The sequence below is a fragment of the Notolepis coatsorum genome (assembly GCF_963971535.1).
Source record: "Notolepis coatsorum genome assembly, chromosome: 5".
In the NCBI taxonomy this organism is placed as follows: Eukaryota; Metazoa; Chordata; class Actinopteri; order Aulopiformes; family Paralepididae; genus Notolepis; species Notolepis coatsorum.
Window position 1 is genome coordinate 58,122,995 of NC_140169.1, and position 21,817 is coordinate 58,144,811.

A 21,817-nucleotide genomic window follows, 5' to 3' on the forward strand; every position below is an offset into this window, starting at 1 on the left:
TTAATAAACTTTTCAATCAATCAATCAAAACCAGTAGAACTTATGCACTACTTCTACTGTAGAAGTCATGTTATTTCCTCATTGTCCGTGTGCCGTCGCCTCAAAAAATAGGATTGAGGCGATATTTAGCGAGGCGACAGAAATAGCTTGCCGACCGTCGCTTCAAAATCCCCTGCCGTGTGGGTTCTCTCATTCATAACAATGGAGGCGATACAATTCTGTCTGTCGGCTCGCTAAAAAAATCGGTCGCCTGGCTAAAATCGGTCGCCGTGTGGGGACCCCTTAAGACTCCCAAGATGCAACACTGAACGGCACAGGAAGTCCTTCATTCAGACAGCCATCAGACTTTATAACTCATCACTGTGCCTCACTGCATCACTGAGCACGGTACAATCTGGCATAATCTTCCTGGACTTTTACTTTTTAAATCGACATTTTACAATTTGACACTTATTACTGTACATTTTACTGTATATTTTTGGCTGTATATTTTAGAATGTATATACATATCGGAATGTATATCCCGGACCATATTTTATTCTTTATTCTTGTTTTTATTCTTATTCGTGACTTTGTTTTTCACTACCTAAATGTTTACTATTTACTGTGAGCGATCAGTAGTGCCGAATTTCCCTCTGGATAAATAAAGTATTCTATTCTATTTCTATTCTATTCAGATCAACCTGGAAACCTCATGCTGGTCATTAATAAAGTAAAGGCTCAGGTCACACTAGATCCACCCATGGATACGTGCGTTGAGATGAAGGAGGAGCACATAGACCAGGATGTCCGTAAGTTTCTTTCTCTTATCTTGGTGATCTTCTCCTTCCTCTGCTCCAGCATGTTTCTGTTTCTTTCTCTTTTTTTTTTTTTTTTTTAATTATCTTTTTTTCCCCTTTTTCCATTTTTTACCCCCTCCCAATATTAGTCGTTATGCCAATTCCCAATCCCCTTCCTGGTCGTTGCGCACTCTACCCCCCTACCGTCGGTCTGGGAGGGCGGAGACTATCACATGCTTCCTCCGACACATGTGTACCCAGCCCACCACTTCTTTTCACCTGGCAGCGCGGACTCTCACTGGGAGAGTGTAACGTGTGGAAGGTCACACTACCTCCCTCCAGATCCTTCCCTAGCTGTGCAGGCGCCCCGACCGAACTGTAGGAGTCACTGTCCACAACGACCCAGACCCTGACCCACCGGCTTCCCTCCCGCTGACTCTGCTAATCGAGCCAGTATGACGGCCGGCCAAGCCGGGGGCAACGCTGACAGCCGGATTCGATACCAGTGTCTCTTGCGTTATTAACGAGCGCTTAGTCCGCTGCGCCACCCAGCCGCCTCTTTATCTTTTTTTTTATCTACTTTTTCTCTCCATTTTCTATTTTTCTCCCTTCCCCAATTTCGTATTGTCCAATTCTACCCTCCCCTGTCTCGAACGCTGTTGGCCATGCCTCCCACAGGCCGGGTGCAATGTGGAGCGCCTTGCCCACTGCGCCACTTAGCCGCCCGCCTCTTTATCTTGATGTCGTCTTCTCCTTCCTCTTCCTCCTTCCTCTAACGTGTGGTCTGCCCCCTAACGTGTGGTCTGCCCCCTAACGTGTGGTCTGCCCCCTAACGTGTGGTCTGCCCCTACTTTAGACCAGCCATCTCGTTTGTCCAAATAGCAAACATTCTAAATACTTCACTTATAAAACACAAGGTTACCCAGCTAATACAATCTTCTAACTAAGAGATTTGCTCGGGAAAAAACTATGGATTCCATACATAGATCACTAGATTTATCATCTTATAATAAACATTTCACATGGGGCATTTCCTGATCATAACAAGATGAGAGGACAATTGACCAATAGCAAACATTTAATACTTAACCTACAAACATGAAACTGTCCCGGGCCTGCAGTCATCCTATGTGCTGAGTTACACCCATATCGGATCAGAACTGTAGGAGTTATGGGGTGACAGTGCAGTCTACGGGAGGTAGAGCAGTCACCTGGTAATCCGGAGGTTCGATTCCCGGGCAACGTGTTGAAGTGTCCTTGAGCAAGACACTTAACCCCTAATTGCTCTCGATGAGCAGGTTGGCACCTTGCATGGTCGCCTCTGCCATCGGTGTGTGAGTGAATGGGTGAAGGTGAGGAACAAATTGTAAGGCGCTTTGGATAAATGCAGCCATTTGGCATTTATTTACCATTTATGGCGGGTACAGAGACCGACACACAGACAGGAGTGCTTGCAACACGCCATCGCTTTGCGTGCATGGGTGTACTCATAAAGTGCACAACTACATTTTAATGCCAATATAAATACTTGTTCTCTCTCTCTGCCCCAGATTCGTTGCTGATCATTAAAAAAGAAGAGGCTCAGGAGAGGAATTATGGATATGTAACCAGGGTGTTTCCACTGGGTGTTTCCACTGGGCTGAAGGAGGAGCCTGCAGACCACCAGGGTGTTTCCACTGGGCTGAAGGAGGAGCCTGCAGACCACCAGGGTGTTTCCACTGGGCTGAAGGAGGAGCCTGCAGACCACCAGGGTGTTTCCACTGGGCTGAAGGAGGAGCCTGCAGACCACCAGGGTGTTTCCACTGGGCTGAAGGAGGAGCCTGCAGACCACCAGGGTGTTTCCACTGGGCTGAAGGAGGAGCCTGCAGACCACCAGGACATCAGTACATTTAATCTTCTTGTCTTCCATAAGAAGGGAAAAACATCTGAAAAGGGTAACTACAGACCAATTTCAGTTTTAAGTGTTTTATCCAAGGTCATGGAAAAGATTATTCACGAGCAGATTAATGCATTTTTAACCCTTTAATCGCCAATGACGTGTTACGACATCATTCTACGCCATGCGTAATGTGCCAATGACGTCGTACAGCGTCTTTGAGATCAATATTTCTGTCATGGCAATCATATTTCACCCACGGAGACTTGACGGGTGCTGTAGATCTCCTCTCAACTCTCCAACGATTCAAGACCGCCACCTGGTGGCCGATCGGCGAGTTGCCAAAACCGGAAGTGAGCGGCCGGAAGTGGTGCTCACCCATATTTCGTCCGGCCACTCGCTATCGCTCGCAGGACTCCATCTTGACACACTGGATAATCGATCGGTTGCCATAACTCAATAAACAACGTTATTTGGACGTATATATTATTATTAGTGCTGTCAAACGATTAAAATATTTAACTCGATTAATCGCATGATTGTCCATAGTTAACTCGCGATTAATCGCAAATTAATCGCATTTTTTTTTTTACCTTAAACAGATCTTTTTCAAGTTCCAAGTTTTAATACTCTTATCAACATGCGAGTCAACAAATGCTTGCTTTGTGCAGCCATTTAACACAAAAGGATGACCCTCATGCATTGCAAATTTGCATCAAATTCAAAACAGAGTGATGCACAAAATAACTTAAAAGAAAATAATAATTTAAAACAATGAATAAAGTGTGCATGAAATAATAGGGGAAAGAAAACGTTAGGAACTTGTTACATTCACACACACAAGGGCTGATTAATCACACCCCCCCCCTCTCTCCCTCACACACACACTCTCCCAGCTCTTTTTCTCTTTTGCCCCTTCCTCATCTCTCTCACCCCCCTCTCTCTCTATATCTCACACACACACACACACACACACACACACACACACACACACACACACACACACACACACACACACACACCACACACACACTTCAGAAACAAACATAGTATCAATGAGAGCATCAATAATACACCTGAGTGAAGTCTAGTAGAAAAAAAAAAAAATGTAGTTAATCTCGAGTTAAAAAAATTTGTGGCATTAATAGAATCGGGAGTTAACGCGATATTAACGCGATATATTTGACAGCCTTAATTATTATACAACCCGGAAATGGTTAATCTAGATCAACATCCCATAATAGCGAACTTTTTGCTCCACTCATCACCCAACGGTAAGAGGAGACTGGGGTGAGTTTCAGCGTTTTTCTTGACCATTTTCTATACAAACTGCTCTGATCTATATATCACCCATACTACATAATGATTTAACGTTGGCCACGGAATTATAAACGACCCCCCCCCCCTCCGGTCAACATCAGATGATGAGTCATGACGTTTAGGACCTTGTACAATTGAAATTTTTAATCTGACGTCAATCGCTAGCAAACTGCATTTGATGATCTAATATATGCATAAATGGCTATAACTCACGTTCTATGAATTACTGCAGAAAACGATAAAAACATATTTATACTCTGGACGGTATTTTAGTATGAATGTGTGAATGAAAAAGTAAAACGTTCCTACACCCTGAACAATAGCTAATCGATGTTGAATGGGCCATAGTAATGTCAATTTAGCAATACAATTTAAAAAGTTATAGCCCTGCAAAGTAGGTGAACATCTCCATAGACAAATAGAGCTGGCAGTGATCAAACATTGATGGATATAAGCGTGGCAGAGAAAGGGTTAACAGGTCACAATATTTTATTTGAACTTCAGTCAGGTTTTAGACGATCCCACTCTACGGAAACATGCCTCCTCTATTTAACGGACCGCATCAGAAAAGAGGTTTACACAGGCCACTTTTGTGGAATGGTCTTGCTCGACCTCCAAAAGGCCTTTGATACGGTCGACCATGGCATCCTGCTAATGAAATTAAAGGCCATAGGCTTCAGCAGGTTGTCAATTGAATGGGTAAACCCCTACCTTTCGGGAAGGACCCAAATGGTCGATATAAATGGTACCTTTTCCTCCCCCAAGAATGTTAGCTGTGGGGTGCCTCAAGGGAGTGTGCTAGGGCCACTATTTTTTTTATTATATATTAATGACATGAAATCTGCCTGTATGTCTGACCTGTTTTTATACGCCGATGATTCCGCCATTCTTGTGTCTCACAAAGACCTAGGATTTGATTTGATTTTATTACGGATCCCCATTAGCTGGTGCCATGGCAACCAGCTAGTCTTCCTGGGGTCCACACAAAAAAACATACAAAAACAATTATTGCAAAACAGAATTATTAAAAGCCAGTACTCAACATACAATACACAATGAAACTAACAATTAAGATGGCTAAAATTACATGCAAGCAAAGAAACAGAAAACAAAAAAACAAAACAAAATACAAAATACAGTGTTAACACTTTGAGTGCCACGCCGGGTTTTTTTTTTACCCCCTTGATGCCACGGTCCACTTCAATGTTAACGTTAATATCGCCTAATCTATGTTTTAAATTATGGCTATGTGTCTAATCTGCCCGTCGCTTATCAAAGAATACTTTTCCAGTCAGTGCTGTCAAGGCAGATTGGTTTTTTATCGCTTCATTTCCGTTTGAGAGCTTTTTGAAAAGCACCGGTTTTGAGGTAAAAAAAACAGTTCATTCTAGACCATTCTATGATAATCTTCTTTTACTGGAATATTCCAGAACGTTGATATTTGTCGGCCTATTTATGAATCGTTTTCAAATAAACGCTAGATGATCAATATTATATGTGCACGCAAGCACATTCGAGCCGCGCACGGATAATCGCCGTGTTCATTTCCTCTTGGACTTTTACAGTGAAACCGAAAGAGCCCATTTCACAAAACAGCCTATATCTTCATCAAAATTAGTCTGATTATCCTAACACTGATAACATAGATTCCTTACCTGACATCAAGATGGTATCCAACTGGTATATTCCAATTCCTGATCACCATTCGAAAAAATCGATAAGTGTATGGATCCAACGTGTGTGCAGTGCAGTACATGATTCCGCGAGTCTCAGAGGCTCCAGAATGAACTGTGGTAACCCCGGCTGGATCAGTGGACTGGAAAATGTGGAGTACCGGATTTTTTTCCCCATCCATTTTCATTGAGTCCATTCCAAAATCCCTTATGTCATCTGGGAGACGATAGGGGGTGCTTTTTTCCACATCTGATCGCCGGCGGGCCTTGGGTAGGCTAGGGTAGGCTCGCGTGATGCAATATGATTTCAGATCGCAAAAAGAAAAAAAAGAAAAAATCCGAGAAATCTCGTGAGTGGCTTTCAACATAACTATCGGAAACCCGAGATATCTCGTGAGTGGCAGTGAAAGTGTTAAATACAATTTAAGATTGTTTTTAAAATTGAATATTTTTAAGAATTGCTTTTAGAATGCTCATCAATGTTACTAAAACATCAATTTCACCATACCTTTAAAAAGAAAAGAAAAAACACACAAAGTAATCAGAAGAAATGTTGGATAACATGGCTGCAGCTACACTCATGCATGACATATATTAATTTCCTTCCGGATTATGGCTCCTTTGAGTTTCTTTTTGAAACTTTCCTTGTTTTCCGTCCGTATAATATGTAATGGGATCCTATTCCAGTATGTTATGGCTCTATACATTGCAGTTTTCTTTAGAGCGTTGGTTCTAGGAGAGGTAGAGAAGACCTTAAGTAAGGAGCTTCAGAGTGTGGGAACATGGCTGGCCGACAATAAGCTGTCTCTCCACCTTGGTAAAACTGAGGCCATACTTTTTGGATCCAAAATAAAGCTGTGAAGGTCCCCAGGGCTGAAGATCCAGGCAGGAGAGTCGGTCATTGCTGGTAATGATTCAGTAATATATTTAGGATGCACCTTGGACGAATGTCTCACAGGGGAGGCTATGGCCTTGAAAGCCCTGGCTAGGATAAGCCAAAGGACCAAATTCCTAGCACGTAAGTCGGTTATGTTGGATAGAAAAACACTTAGGATGTTGTCAGGTGCCCTGATACAGAGTCATTTTGACTATGCTGCCTCCTTCTGGTACAGTAGTGCACCCCAGAAAATTAAAAATAAATTTCAGACTGTAGTGTTAAAGCTTCCTACCCGCACTCACCTGGATGTAGCCATATTTAATCAACTTAATTGGCTCCCAGTGGAAAAACGGGTTATTCAAATCAAGTTGGGCCTTACCCATAAAATAATGTATAATAGGGTCCCCTCATATCTCTCAAATTATTTTATGTGCTTTAGGGACACACACTCCTATGCAACGAGGGGCAGTTTAACTGATATCAAACTGTGCATTTTTAGTAGCTCAATGGGGAAAAATACCTTTCGGTACTCTGCAGCCTATGAGTGGAACAAACTGCCAGTGTCCATAAAAATTATTGTCTCAGAAGGAATTTTTTTAAAAGAGATGAAGAAATGGCTTAGTCGCGTAGGATGATGATATATGGGGGTGTGCTGTAGACTTTGTGTTTGTTTGTGTTATTGCATTGTTATTGTCTTATTTGTGCATGGTGGATACTAGTCATCTTGTCCATTGTCCATTGTGAGGACCACAATGGAAATAAACCGTAAGGTTTTATTGTGTTTTAATCCTCGACGATTTTAGATTATATGTGATATGTGTATATGTACATGTACATGTGTGTACCGGTATTGTATGTAATTTTGATTGATTGAATTTATTTGACAATCAATTCATTCTCTCTTGCAGCACAGCTGTATCTCTTTAAAGCCCCAATCTGTGATTCTTCTTTTTACCGTAACAAAGTGAGGTATTTTCACATACATTCTTGGAGAGTCTGATAGGTGGAAAATAAGCAAGATGGCCATGGGTTTCATTACTCTTTATAAATGGAATAGAGTGGACTGTCTTGCACTAGCCGGTAGACCCTCCTGCATGTGACCCGGTCCAAATACAGTTGGGAATAAATCCATAATAAATAAAGACACCTGGCACAACAGGGTCACTAGAATAGAATAGAAGTACTTTATTAATCCAGAGGGAAATTCAGCACCACAGATGAACATTTAGTTGGTCAAAAGTAAAAAATAAGAATAAAATAAAAATACACAGTCAGAGATATACATTCTAAAATATGTATATACATTCTGAAATATACAGTCCGACAATATTAGGGCTGACCCTCGAATTCTTTTTTGGAATTCGAAGCTTCGGGGCCGAGATTCGATTTTAATTTGAAGCTTCGAGATAAAAAAAATTATATATATATATAAACATATATATATTTTGTAATTGTATTTAATTTTTTTTTTTAATGTTGTGGGACTTGTACAGCACTTTCACTTTGTCAGTGCTGTAAAGTTTAAACCTTTTTAAATCTTAGACAAACGAAACACTTTGCTTTCATGAAATATTGTAAGCCGTCATTTGAGGCTTTATAAAAGCAGCACAATGAACACAAATCTGTCAGTGCCGAGTCCAACCTCATCTTAAATAACAAACAGCATTGCTTGTTGTAGTTAACAAAGAGAGGCAGAGTTGATTTTGCAAAAAAAATAATCTTTTAATTTTCTTTTTAATATATTCAATTTTATTTTCATATTCGAATCCCATGCCCATCGAGCGAAGCTTCGAAGTATTTAAGACAGCCCTAGACAATATACAGCAAAATAAAATGTAAATGTCCAGGAAGGTATACATTTTTTTTGTGATAACATTTTTCGTTATTTTTCTTTTCCCACATGAAACAAGACAAAACACAATACAGTAACAATAATAATAATATACACAGGCACAGTGACATTTACATTTACATTTAGTCATTTAGCTGACGCTTTTATCCAAAGCGACTTACAAGTTCTGTACGACAAGACAGCAAGAAGGGTACAACTCTATCAGCTGAGTAACAATGTTCATCAAGTGTTGCGTGTTACAGTGTAGGTTAGTTTATTAGGACAAGTGCATGACAGTAAGGTTAGTCAGGGTTCGATTTTTTTTTTTTTTTTTTATATAATCATTTCAGATAGTGGTTGAAGAAGTGAGTCTTTAGTCGACGGCGAAAGATTGGACGGGATTCGGCTGTCCTAACTGGGATGGGTAGTTCATTCCACCATTGTGGGGCAAGGACTGAGAATAGGCGGCTTCTCTTTGATGACCCTCCGGGAGCTTGGATAGGAGTAGGTCTGAGGCGGCCAGAAGATGCAGAGCGTAGGGGTCTTGAGGGTGTGTAGTTAGAGACCATTGACCGGAGGTAGGCGGGAGCGGTTCCCTTTGCTGCACGGTATGCTAGGTCGAGGGCCTTGAAGCGGATACGTGCAGCAATGGGGAGCCAGTGCAGGTCCCTAAGAAGTGGGGTGACATGGGCCGACTTCGGTAGGTTTGATATCCGGCGAGCCGCTGCGTTCTAAATGAGTTGAAGAGGCTTGGTGGCAGTGGCCGGGAGGCCAGCTAGCAGTGCGTTGCAGTAGTCGAGGCGGGATATGACTGTTGATTGGACGAGGAGTTGGGTGGCTTCTTTTGTCAGGAAGGGGCGTATCCTTCTGACGTTGCTCAGGAGGAATCTGCAGGTTCTGGTTGTCGCTGCGATGTGAGCAGAGAAGTTCAACTGGTCGTCAAGGACAACACCAAGGTTCTTGGCGTTCGGGGACGCGGTCACAGCTGCATTCTCGACTGTGATGGAGAGGTCGGTCAGGGGGGAGGATTTGGCCGGCAGGTGGAGCAATTCTGTTTTGCTTAGGTTCAGTTTGAGGTGGTTGGTCGTCATCCAGGCGGAGATGTCGGACAGACAGGCCGAGATCCGCTCAGAGACGTGGATATCTGAGGGAGGGAAGGAGAGGAAGAGTTGAGTATCATCGGCATAACAATGATATGAGAAGCCATGAGACGTGATAATGTTACCCAGTGATTTAGTGTAGAGGGAGAAGAGAAGGGGTCCTAGGACCGAGCCCTGGGGGACACCCGTCCGGAGGGGGCGGGTGGCCGACAGAGTCCCTCTCCATGACACTTGGTAGGAGCGGTCGTTGAGGTATGATGTCAGCCATGTCAGCGCAGATCCAGCCACTCCCATTCCTGCGAGGGCCGTGAGGAGGATCTGATGGTTGACTGTGTCGAAGGCTGCAGATAGATCTAGGAGAATCAGGACAGAGGAGAGGCCTTTCGCTTTTGCTAAGTGAAGTGCCTCTGTGACCGCAATGAGGGCCGTTTCTGTGGAGTGGCCAGTCCGGAAGCCAGACTGATTGGGGTCTAGGAGGTCATTCTGTAAGAGATAAGCAGTAAGTTGGTTGGATACAGCACGTTCAAGTGTTTTAGAAAGAAAGGAGAGAAATGCATTATAAAGTCTGATGGCTGTCGGAATGAAGGACTTCTTGTGCTGTTTCAGTGCTACATCTTGGGAGTCTTAGTCTAGCACTGAACATGCTCCTTCTATCAGTATAGTGGGTGGGAGGGGTTGTCCCTGATGGCATGGAGCTTGAGAAATGAGAAAATGAAAAATAACAGCAAGATGACTATATACAGTTCTAAAAAAGTGTGCTTTGCAGATAACGGGATGTAGATATTATATTATATGGCTATGTACAGTTCCAACAAGGCACAATTCCCCTTTTTAGGCACTCTATCACAGGAAATCAAAAATTCGTTTTGGTTGACGATTTGATGGGGGATTATATGTGCACCGCTCGCTGTGCCAAGCCCTGGTAAATACAGCAGTGGTGAACATTGGAACTTGTACTTTATATTTCAGTAGGGATCCCATCCGACACCTCAATAAAGTATTTCTATTCTATTCTATACCTGGATCAGGGGCGTAGCTGGGGGGGGGGGGGGTAGCTTAGGATGATTCCAAGGGCCCAGCACTGGGGGGGGGGGGGCCCACATTTTTTTATTTAATTTTTTTTTAACTAGACATCACTCAGGTGTATTATTGATGCTCTCATTGATACTATGTTTGTTTCTGAAGTGTGTGTGTGTGTGTGAGATATATATAGAGAGAGGGGGGGGCTTTGGTAGACTATTGCATTGGTCCATTCATTGAAGATGAACGCAATGCGACATCCTTTACTAGGCTCACCCACCAACAGTGCAGGTGCTGAACTGCTGATCCGAATGTATAGGTAAAAACCATTTTATGCGTTTTCATCAATAAATTAAAAAAAATTCCGCTGGCGCGCGCTCGCATTCACTGGGGGCCTACAAATTAGTTAGGACAGCCGAATCCCGTCCAATCTTTCGCCGTCGACTAAAGACTCACTTCTTCAACCATTATCTGAAATGATTAAAAAAAAAAAAAGAAAAAAAAATCTAACCCTGACTAACCTTACTGTCATGCACTTGTCCTAATAAACTAACCTACACTGTAACACGCAACACTTGATGAACATTGTTACTCAGCTGATAGAGTTGTACCCTTCTTGCTGTCTTGTCGTACAGAACTTGTAAGTCGCTTTGGATAAAAGCGTCAGCTAAATGACTAAATGTAAATGTAAAATACATTCTTTCATGGGGCCCAGAATCTGGAGCTACGCCCCTGCCTGGAATAGACCCGCTCTATCCATTTATGCAGGTAGAGAGGTGTATGCAACACATTCTTTAACCTTTTAATTTAAACGATAAAAACTAAACAAACCCACTCTGACTGAATTGAAAACAAAAATAAAAAATCTGTCACCAAAATGACATTTTTTTTCTTCTTGATATATGAACTGGTATGACTTGAGTGTTTGTATATTTTTATAATTACACAAAAAAACTAATTTTGTAACATGCATTATGCGTCAAATAAATGTGTAGCGTTAACAGGTTATTTTCACAGCCCTATTACCCTCTTCTTCTAGTCGCTGAAACTGCCGGCACCTCACAGGCACTGGGAAGAGCTCCGTCCCGTCTGATCTCAGTCAAATCCCTGCAGAAACGTCCCTTCCTGCAACGGACGTGGGAAGACAAGTTATTGGTGACGATACTGGGGCCCGATCGACCCGCCCTGGAGATATGGCAGCTTTCGGCAGACGGCAACAAGCACATGAAGATCTTCACGAAGTGCTTGTACGGTAAAACGTCCTGGCTCACCGGCTGCTGCCAGGACCGGGCTCTGTTCTGCTTCCCATGCCTGCTCTTCCAGGCCGTGGGCACAGACCCGGCATGGACCGTGGCGGGGATCACCGATATGGAACATTTAGCGGCAAGAATAGAGGCACATGAGCGGCATGGGGGCCACATGGAAAATGTGCTCAAGCTGATGCAGTTCGACAAGGAGTCGGCTTCTGCTCCGCAGGGGAAGTCAGTCAGTTTCGAGCAGCACAACGAGGAAGTGACCACGAAGCGCTGCATCTTATCCAGGATGACCGACTGCGTGCTGTCCGGCGGCACCGTCGTGTTCGCTCCGGAGAGCAGCAGCAAAACGAACACGTCTCTGAGCACGGGACCGTTTTCCGGTTTACTAGACTTTGTGGTCATACTTGACACCATCCTGCACCACATGCAGTGTTTCTTGGGGTTCAGAGGCCGTTCCAAGGCGTCCGTGATCGACGACTGGCTGGACTGCATGCTGTCCGTGATGCGGGAACACGTCCGTGCGGAGATGGGTGGCGCCGACTTCCTGTCGTTCCAGTTCGACAAGAAGAACGTCTTCTCCGCGCGGCGCCAATGGCTGCTCGTGTACCGCTACGTCGAGTTGATCCCCGTCCAGAACACGGGGACGGACGAGATTGCCAGAACCCGCGAGGTTCGGGGTGTCACCCATGTTTACCCGCATGCACACCAGGACCACTCCTACACGTACCAGGTGGGTCCAGTAATGCAGCAGGTGACCAGCCGCATCCCATCCATCAGTGCTTTCTTCTCCAACGTCAGCACCCTCTGCGCTTTCTTCTCCTCTCCCGCGACGGCGAGCGTGCTCCGTGCGGTGATCGCGCAACATTCCACGGGATCCGTCCCCGCACAGTGGGACTTCCAGAGCAGCGGCGTGTACATTGTGTCCGAGCACAGGGAAGATATGGCCCGTTGCCTGGAGCTCATCGTGTCCAGCGGCGAGCCGCTCCGTCCTGAGACCGTGCAAGAGGCGCAAGTGTTTCAGAGACTGCTGGAGGACGAGGAGTTCGACTTCCTCCTGGATCTGTTCCACGCCGTCATGCCGCATGTGGACGCTCTCTCTGGACGGCTCCAGGATACGGTCTCTCCTCAGGTCGTCCTGAAGAGCTTCACAGAAACGATGAGGGGGATTAAGACGTCCGTTCCCTCTCTTTATGCTAAACGCAAGATGTCTCCAGTACAGCAGGACCAACTGGATTACCAGGCGATGGCTGCAGAGGTGAGTGACGTCACATGTATTGGCTTGTTGTTCATTCATGTTGCTGGTGGTATAGTGGTGGTACAGTATTGGAACATTAGTGTGAAATTGGTTATTTATAATAAAATATGTACTTATGATCAAAAAGCTATTGATTTCGACATTAATTTGGTAATTGCAATTTTGCTTGCAATTTTCAGTTGAGTAAGCGTTTGGACAAATTAAATACAAGACTATTGCTGTATGCTACGGTCCAGATTTGGGTATCCAAGTTGTTGTTTTTTGCGGGGCTACCGGGAGCTAGGTGCATCTGGCGAGAGCTTGGATGGAACGTGCAAGAATTTAAATTTGTTAAAGTGCAGCTGCCAGTTCTGTGTCGCTATGTTTTTTATTTTTATTTTGTATGGTTGTGAAATTGGTATTAAATTTAGCTCTAAGTGGTATTAGAAAAAAGGCCTTAAAAGGTCTTAAATCGGGGCGCCCCAGTGGCGAACCACATAGCGCGCTCAGCCGCGACACGGGCAACCCGGGTTCGGTTCCCGAATCCGTTGTTATTTCCCGAATGTCTTCCCCCCACTCTGTCTCCCATTTCTCTTCTGTCTCTCCCTACTGGACTGCCCAGTAGTAATAAAGCGATAAAACGAAAGAAAAAAAAAACGTAAAAAGAAAATCGTAAAAAAAAGGTCTTAAATTGAACTTGTTGAAACCTGCAGTTACCCTGATTAAGAAGAGCGGTCAGCTGAATAAGACCTGCATGTGTATCTCAGTCTGTGACCTAATGAAACACAAGTTCCCATAATCCCCTTTGTAAAGCTGCTGTGTTGTCACTCCCCAGGTGTGTGACGTCATTGTGTCCCACGCCGAGGAGCTCTTCTCCTTCAACGGACACGCTCACACCGCCGCGTTGCTGCGCGCCGACATGTTCCCGCGGTACAGAGCGGAGTTCCCCGACGCGTCCCTCTGCGCCGTCGTCGACGCCTACCCGGTGCTGAACAAGTTCAAGCTGCGGGCGGAACTCTCCCGTGTCTACGGCGGCGAGAAGGAGGAGCAGCTGCGGGCCTGCGGCGGTCGGGCCGTAGCCATGCTGAAGCACTTCACCCGAAACAACCCGAAGGGCGTGTTCTCGGAGACCGTGGCTCTGCTGAAGATCCACGTGACCACGCCCATGTGCACCGAGTCCCAGAGGCTCTTGTCCACCCGGGGCAGGATCGAGGCCTTTCTGAAGAGCCCCGCGCCCAGGCGGCAGCTGAACGCCATGCTTTCCGTCGAGAGGAAACTGATTTCTGACATTCCGGACTTCACCAAAAAGGTCATAGAGAAATTTGCAGCTCTGGAAGAGAGAAAAGCAGTGTTTACGTACAAGTACATACTTTCACCTCCGCAACGGGCGGCAGCTGAACGCCATGGTTTCCGTCGAGAGGAAACTGATTTCTGACATTCCGGACTTCACCAAAAAGGTCATCGAGAAATTTGCAGCTCTGGAAGAGAGAAAAGCTTTATCCATCGGGCTGCTCCCGTTTCTGTGTGTTGACAAATCCTGGTGTGACATCATCACCTACGGCATCTTAGGAAGCTCAAACCTCAAACTCAAACCTATTACATCACACTCTCGCTCTCTCTACGTTGTCAAACATGTACACTAAAGTTAAGTTATGTTGGAGTTGTATTGTGTTTGAGTTGTTTGAGGGAAAGAAACCTCCTGTCCTGCTGTAGTTTTTATTTTCACTTTGTGCCGCTTGATTTGATTGTATTTAATGAAAACAGTGTTTTTCAGAGATGGAACTAACTTGAGGAAAGGTTTTGCATTTTTCTATTGCAGTTTTGCACAATAAATGTTCTTAAAATACCTCTGTACTATGTGAAATATGTCCTAGTAATACAAGAGTACAGTAATAGCTGCCAGTGTTTTACCCCTTCAGAAGCATTATATAGACATTTTAAGATAAATTTATATACCGTGATATATACCGTTACCGTCTATGCTTCAAATTATACCGTGATATAAATTTTAGACCATACCGTCCAGCCCTACTCCCCTGTTCCCCCCATGGTCTCATGTTCCTTTTGTTTTTGTTTCTTTGTTGTTTTTGTTTCTTTGCTTTCGTTTCTTTGTTTGTACTCTTGCTCCCGACTACTGTCAGTGACTTCGGGTTACTGAGAAGCGCTATATAAATTAAATTAATTATTATTATTATTAACTCTTTCAGTGCCACGCCTGGTTTTCCGTTTTACCGCTTGAATGCCACCATCGGCGCCAATGTTAACGTTAATATCGCCTAATCTATGTTTTAAATTATGGCTATGTGTCTAATCTGCCCATCGCATTATCAAAGACTATTTTCCAGTCAGTGCTGTGAAGGCAGATTGTTTTTTTATCGCGTCGTTTCCGTTTCAGAGCAGTTAGAAAAGCCCCCGTTTTGATATAAAAAACAGCTCATTCTGGAGCATTCTATGAAAATCGTCTTTTAGTGGAATATTCCACAACGTTGATATTCGTCGGCCTTTTTATTAATCGTTTTCAAATAAACGCTAGATGATCAATATTATACGTGCACGCAAGCACATTACGGCCGCGCACTGATAATCGCTCCGTTGATTTCCTCACAGACTTTTACAGTGAAACCGAAAGAAGACATTTCACAAAACAGCTTATAACTTCATCAAACTTACTCCGATTATCCTACCACTGATAACATAGAGTCCTTACCTGACATCAGATGGTATCCAACTGGTATATTCCAATTCCTGATCACCATTCGAAAAAATCGATACGTGTATGGATCCAACGCGACACTGTAGACCTCCATGATCCGCGGGGATCTGAGGCTCCAGAATGAACTGTGGTAACCCCGGCTGGATCAGTGAACTGGAAAATGTGGAGTACCGGATTTTTTTCCCGATTCATTTTCATTGAGTCCATTCCAAAATCACTTATGTCATCTGGGAGACGACAGGGGGCGCTTTTTTCCACAGTGATCACCGGCGCAGCTCGGCTATACTCGGGTAGGCTCGGGTGATGCAATAATTTTTCAGATCGCAAAAAAAAAAAATAATAATAATTCCGAGAAATCTCGTGAGTGGCACGCAACCACCTATAAAAAACCAGAGAAATCTCGTGAGTGGCACTGAAAGAGTTAAGTAGACCGAAGATGCACCTTTTATTATGCTTTGCAACTGCAGTCGATATTCTCAAGTCTGTGTTTAGCCGCTCCTATCTCTGCCTTCTCTCTATTACGTAGTTGGGTTCATCGCACCACCTCCTCGATCTCTTTAACTCATTCAGCGCTAGGGGTCGTTGTTTACCGTCTGGGTAGAATGCCATCGCTTTGTTCAATGGGGAGAAAGCTAAACTTGCGAGTGCTAAAACTATATGAAATATTATAGCTATGGATCTAATTAGTGATGCACCGATGTGAAAATTGTGGCCAATACCGATAACCGATATTAATATTGCTGTTCTGGCCGATACCGATATTTACAGATGTCGATATCTCTGTATAGAAAACACTTTTTTATGATAATCAAATAAAGAGCTATTTTCCAAAACATTTTTTTTTTTTTTTACTTATTTTCAGAAATGACAGATATTTTGAAACTATAAGGCCAAAACATGTAAAAAGATAAAAAAAATTAAAATACAATTATATCGGCTCTATCTTGATATCGGACCGATACCGATGTGTAAAAAAACAGCCATATCGGCCGATATATCGTGATCACTAGATCTAATACACCCGTCGATTGTCAGTGAGTTGCTTCCAGTCAACATGCACAAAACAGATTGAGTTATCACGTTGTCATTTTTCGGCTGATTATCGAATCTTCCTGAAATCAATGCTAGATTATCGTTATTATGTCTCCTCATGGGTGGGGCTTGGAGCACCCCCCCCCCCCCCCCCCCCCCCCCCCCCCCCGCCACCAACGGCAAACAGCACACACACAGTCCACACAGACGGCTTCGATCGCGGGAGAAAAAAAGATCAGATCAACGCAAGATTGGATATATAGTGTTCTTACCTTGTCTCTGATGTAATGCAAAAGAAATAATCCAATGATCTGATCGCCATTCCAAGTACTGGTCGCAGAGGTCCGTCCCACGTTGTCCGGCATTGCATATGAACGAGGGGGGGGCTAGTTGATGCATCGTTGTAAGGCACTTGTCCTGCCGGAGTATTTAAACCCCGCCCACACGGCTCAGCTCGGCCCAGAAAAAAACTACATTGTTTCAAATGGAGTGCAATAGCGTCCGAAGGCGTTAGAGGGCGGTATTGCCCGTCTGCCAGCTCAGACACATTCAGAACAGTATGCACAGGCTGCCCGATGAATTATGAATGGCAATAGCTAATAAAATAAATAGTGATTAAAACCCGACTTTTCTCGTGATTGGCGCTCAAGCGATGGCGAGTTAACCCGACTTTTCTCGTGAATGGCGCCCAATGAGTTGAGGTTTAAAGGGGAACTATCTTACTATTTCTTTCACTATTTGGGCAATTTTACACAATTCCTGTGAGTCTATGGAACACATCTGTACGGTTTAAAAAAAAATCATTGTTTTGTATTTCTAATCAAGTACTGTAGAGCAGCACTTTCTCCCCTTCAAGATTCCATGCTGTTTTTGGCTGGGCTCCGCCCTTACTCGCAATGCGCTTTGAGTGACAGTCACCCACTGCATTGCATTGCATACTGGCAGATACCTTTTAGGGGAGAGAGATAGAGAGGACTAATTCATTTTGCCGCGGGGGCATAATCCCACGGGACAATGCATTGGTAACTTGTTTCAAATGACAATATATACCCCCGTGAATATTATTGCACAATTCGGAATACGCGTGGGAGCGTGCGCTATGATATTTTGCAACAGGTTGACGTGAGTGCTGATACAGAGAGAGGGAGGGAGGGAGAGAGAGAGGAGAGCGCTCCGAGAGCACGCGTGTGTGTGAGTGGCTCGACTCACGACACATGCAGAGACAGAGGAGAGATTACTCTGAGACGAGTGCACCGTATGAAAGCCTCTCTCTTCCTCTCTCTATTTGTCTGTCTCCCTCTCTCTTTTGGGGAAGTGTCAGTGACAGGGAAACCACTTCCGCATTATTTCCACTCATATAAACGTATCACAGTTTACATCTGAACTGGAGGAATGTGCCAAAAATTGAATTTGCGACATAGACGGTGTTGGTACAACATCACATTGCTAGAAAACAATGCTAAACACTGGAAAAGGCTATTTATAAAATAGTTCCCCTTTTAAGTGTGTCCTAATGAAAAGGGAGGCTCAGGGAAGCACTTGATGTGGGCCTTAAAAATTCACAAATACCAGTGTTGATTTTGACAGACCATAGATATTTCATTTAATATCGAAAGGTAACTGAGGTTTCCCTCATTTACGAGTACATACTGTACAGAAATTAGCACCAAAAGAATTCACACAGCATATGAAATCATAACAAGACGAGGCAAAAAGCAAGGATGACAAATCAATAAAAAGTTACAACTTGATTGACAAAGGATGGAGATCAAGATTTTAAACTCTGCAACAGAGGGGAGAATCTCAAGCTTTAAGGCCTGTTGGAGTTAATTCCATGAGCTAGAGGGGCATCATAGCAAAATGCAGATTTAACCTGTTCAGAGCAAACTCAGGGGAAGTTAACACATTCAGTGCCAAAGACGACATATTACGTTTTTTGGGCCCCAACCGTTCAGTGCCAAAAACGAGATAATACGTTTTTGGATCGTTTGATCTTTTTACTTTGATCCCCGCTCTACAGACCTGCCGGGAGTGATCTGCATCATTTAGGCACGTCCCCACACATTAGAACTGCATTCTGATCGACTATCACCAGGCGGCAGTATCGTCCATGTCTGAACTGCAATGGCTTGGGGGTTGATGGTCATCTTCACTTCATTTTCTCCTAGGTTAGTGGCCCCTCCTGCTGGGACAAATGCACAGTGCCCACCTCGGAATTCCGTTGCATAAGCGTATTTGACCATCGAAATGTGTATAGACACACTGGTAATGGCGATGCGATCACTTGGAATTATTCTTATTGGAATACCTTCCCGGGCCGGCTAAGGTAAGGTACATATGTCTATTTTACCGAATCTGAAACGTGTTTTTCTAACAATCAGTCCTGTGTTTCACCAGACGAAAAACATGGTCGGCAAACACGATCAGAGTTGAGTTAAAACGAATAATAACGAATAACGAATAAATAATCAACAGGGGCGGTCAGGTGGCGTAGCGGAGATTGTGCTCGTCACCAATGCAAGAGGCTGCGATCTCGACTCCCGGAGAGTCAGCATTGCCTTGGCTCGGGCTGATCGCTATACTAACTCTTTGGCTGAGTTAGGGGGAGGGAAAGCCGTGGGTGGGTCCTGGGCGTTGTGGACAGCGACCCCTACAGTTCGATCGGGGCGCCTGCTCAGCAAGGGTAGGATCTGGAGAGAGGTAGTGCGACCTTCCACACGTTACACTCTCCCGGTGAGAATCTGCGCGGCCAGGCTCTGCCGGCTGGCTGCACATGCGTCGGAGGAAAGCATGTGACAGTCTCCGGCCTCCCGGACCAACAGTAGGGGGGGGGGGGTGCGCAACAACCAGGAAGGGGGTTGGGAATTGGCATAACGACTAACAGTGGGATGGGAGAAAAATCGGAAAAATAATATAAAATAAAATCAACGGGTCTACTTTATTATATAAGATTCATGTCACATGAGGTCAGGACGCCCGCTCCCCAGTCCCGCTACCACTAACCCTCCCACCAGAGTATTTAACCGTTTGCCACTCTGCAAATCAACACTGTAAAAGCCACGCGATAAAATGGTGGTGGTAGTGGGGCTGCTCATCAGCTCAGCAGTAAGAGTGTCCCTTGTCGGTTTTCAGAGAACGGCCGGGCTTGCACCTATTTCCCCCCCGTCCCTAACGCTAGCTGGCCCTACGACTGTAACATTTCACGCTAGAGCTGGGCGATAAAACGATAATGATAATTATCGCAATATATTTTAATAATAGATAATAAAAATAACTAATAAAAATAAATTATTGTGACCTGCAACAGGGCAGCTTTAAAACCAGAGGTGGTGGACAGACTTGTCTTTCTTGCCTGCAACTTAAAGTAACGGCTTTGCTTGTCCAAATGACAATACTGACCAATTTGAGATTTATTTTTCTCTTGTCCATTTATTTTGTTTGCTTTCTAATTTAAAATAGTTTGAAACCGTCTGTACACAGTAGGCTATGTGTGCTAGCAGAGCTAGTCTCCAGTCGTGAGTCACGGTGCACATGTGCGCGGTGGTTTGTCCACCAAAAAAGCGCCAAAAGATAGAAAAGAAACTAGCAGAGCCAGAACTGTTCAACTCCCCTGGAGCCACAGCCAGCAGAGAAGCCGGTTTACTTTCGCTTTTAAACCAGCTGCAGCCTGAGAAGTGGAGTGTGAGGGGATGCAACACTAAAGAAGGCGGCGACGACAAAGAATTGCTGCAAAATAAACATACATTTGTTGTTTAAATAATAATATATATATTTTTTGTATCTACTTTTTCTCCCATTTTCTATTTTTCTCCCATCCCAATTTCGTATCGTCCAATTCTACCCTCCCCTGTCTCGAACGCTGTTAGGCCATGCCTCCCACAAGCCGGCTGCAATGTGGACTAAGCCTTGCATCACGTGTCCCCTCCGGTACTCGAGGAAGCAGCCGTCGCATCTTTTCACCTGTACAGCGTGATCTCTCAGCGTCGGGGGTCTGCGTTTGGAGGGCACGCCGCCCTCGTCGCTTCCTGATTCTGCTGCGCAGGCGCACCAACCAACCTGTAGGAGTCGCTGTCCACAACGTCCGATCCCCACCCATCAGCTTCCCACCCCCTAATACTGCCAATTGTATTAGTATGAACGACCAGCCAAGCTGATAGCAATGCGGAGAGCTGGGCTCGAACCCAGCGTCTCCTGCATTGGTGGTGAGCGCCTTGCCCACTGCACCACCTAGCCGCCCTTTAAATAATCATTTTAAAAAATCTTTTTTTAATACTAATAAAAATATCGATAATTTATCGATATTGAATGATATGAAAAATGTTATCGTGATAAATCGTGATAAAATTTTTGGCCATATCGCCCAGCCCTATTTCACGCTCACTCCCCCCGTCTCTCAGCCGCCTGCAGCCCTAAACGACTGCCAACGGCACCCGCCCTCCTTGTGGTGCGCAGTCTTTCTACAGACCACGCCACCCAGCCGCTCCCCTCGAGACCAGACGGCTCCCGACTCTGTTCGTTTATCCCCCGCCGCGTCCCACGATGACGTAGTAGTGGTTCTCAAAGTGTGGGGCGCGGAGGTACTGCAGGTGGGGGGGCGCGAAAGAAAAGAAAGAATTATATTAATTTAGCCTACCAAAACTGATAAACGCGTCACTTTCATATTTTCGTCAACAAAAATGTATTGACTGTCGTTTGTTATTCCTTATATACAGAGCACATTCAGAAGCCTAAATATACATTTTGCCACAAAAAGGTGTTATTGTCCTCCTGGTCCATTGTAAAACCATTGTAAGTTTGTGTTTCAGGCTAGCTAGCTGTTGTCCAATCGAATGAGTGAATGAGTGTGAATCGAAGAGAGTGAGACGTAACGTTACGCTGCATGAGAGGAATTTGTGAGAGGAATCGAACAAAAATTTACGTTTCTGGTAACGGCTAAAAGACGAGCAACGGAAGTAGTGCAATTATTATTTGAATGTAAAGAACTCTACTAGCCTACTCAGGGAAGTACTGCAGGCTCATTATTATTATTTGAATGAAAAGAAATCATCTCAGGGAAGTAGCCTACTGTAGGCCTACTACAACTGCATTTTAATTAGGCCTAATTAT

General features: G+C 44.4%; 1 protein-coding gene across 1 annotated transcript; it reads left to right on the top strand.

Moving 5' to 3' along the window:
• Nucleotides 1–742: 742 nt before the first annotated feature.
• LOC311228211 (uncharacterized protein) lies at nt 743–14,757 on the top strand (the record flags this gene model as incomplete). Its single annotated transcript, XM_084314122.1, has 4 exons — nt 743–791; nt 2,330–2,713; nt 11,516–12,987; nt 13,802–14,757. The coding sequence occupies 4 exons, from the start codon at nt 743–745 to the stop codon at nt 14,399–14,401; spliced, it is 2,505 nt and encodes an 834-aa protein (XP_084170248.1). The 3' UTR covers nt 14,402–14,757.
• Nucleotides 14,758–21,817: the final 7,060 nt, after the last annotated feature.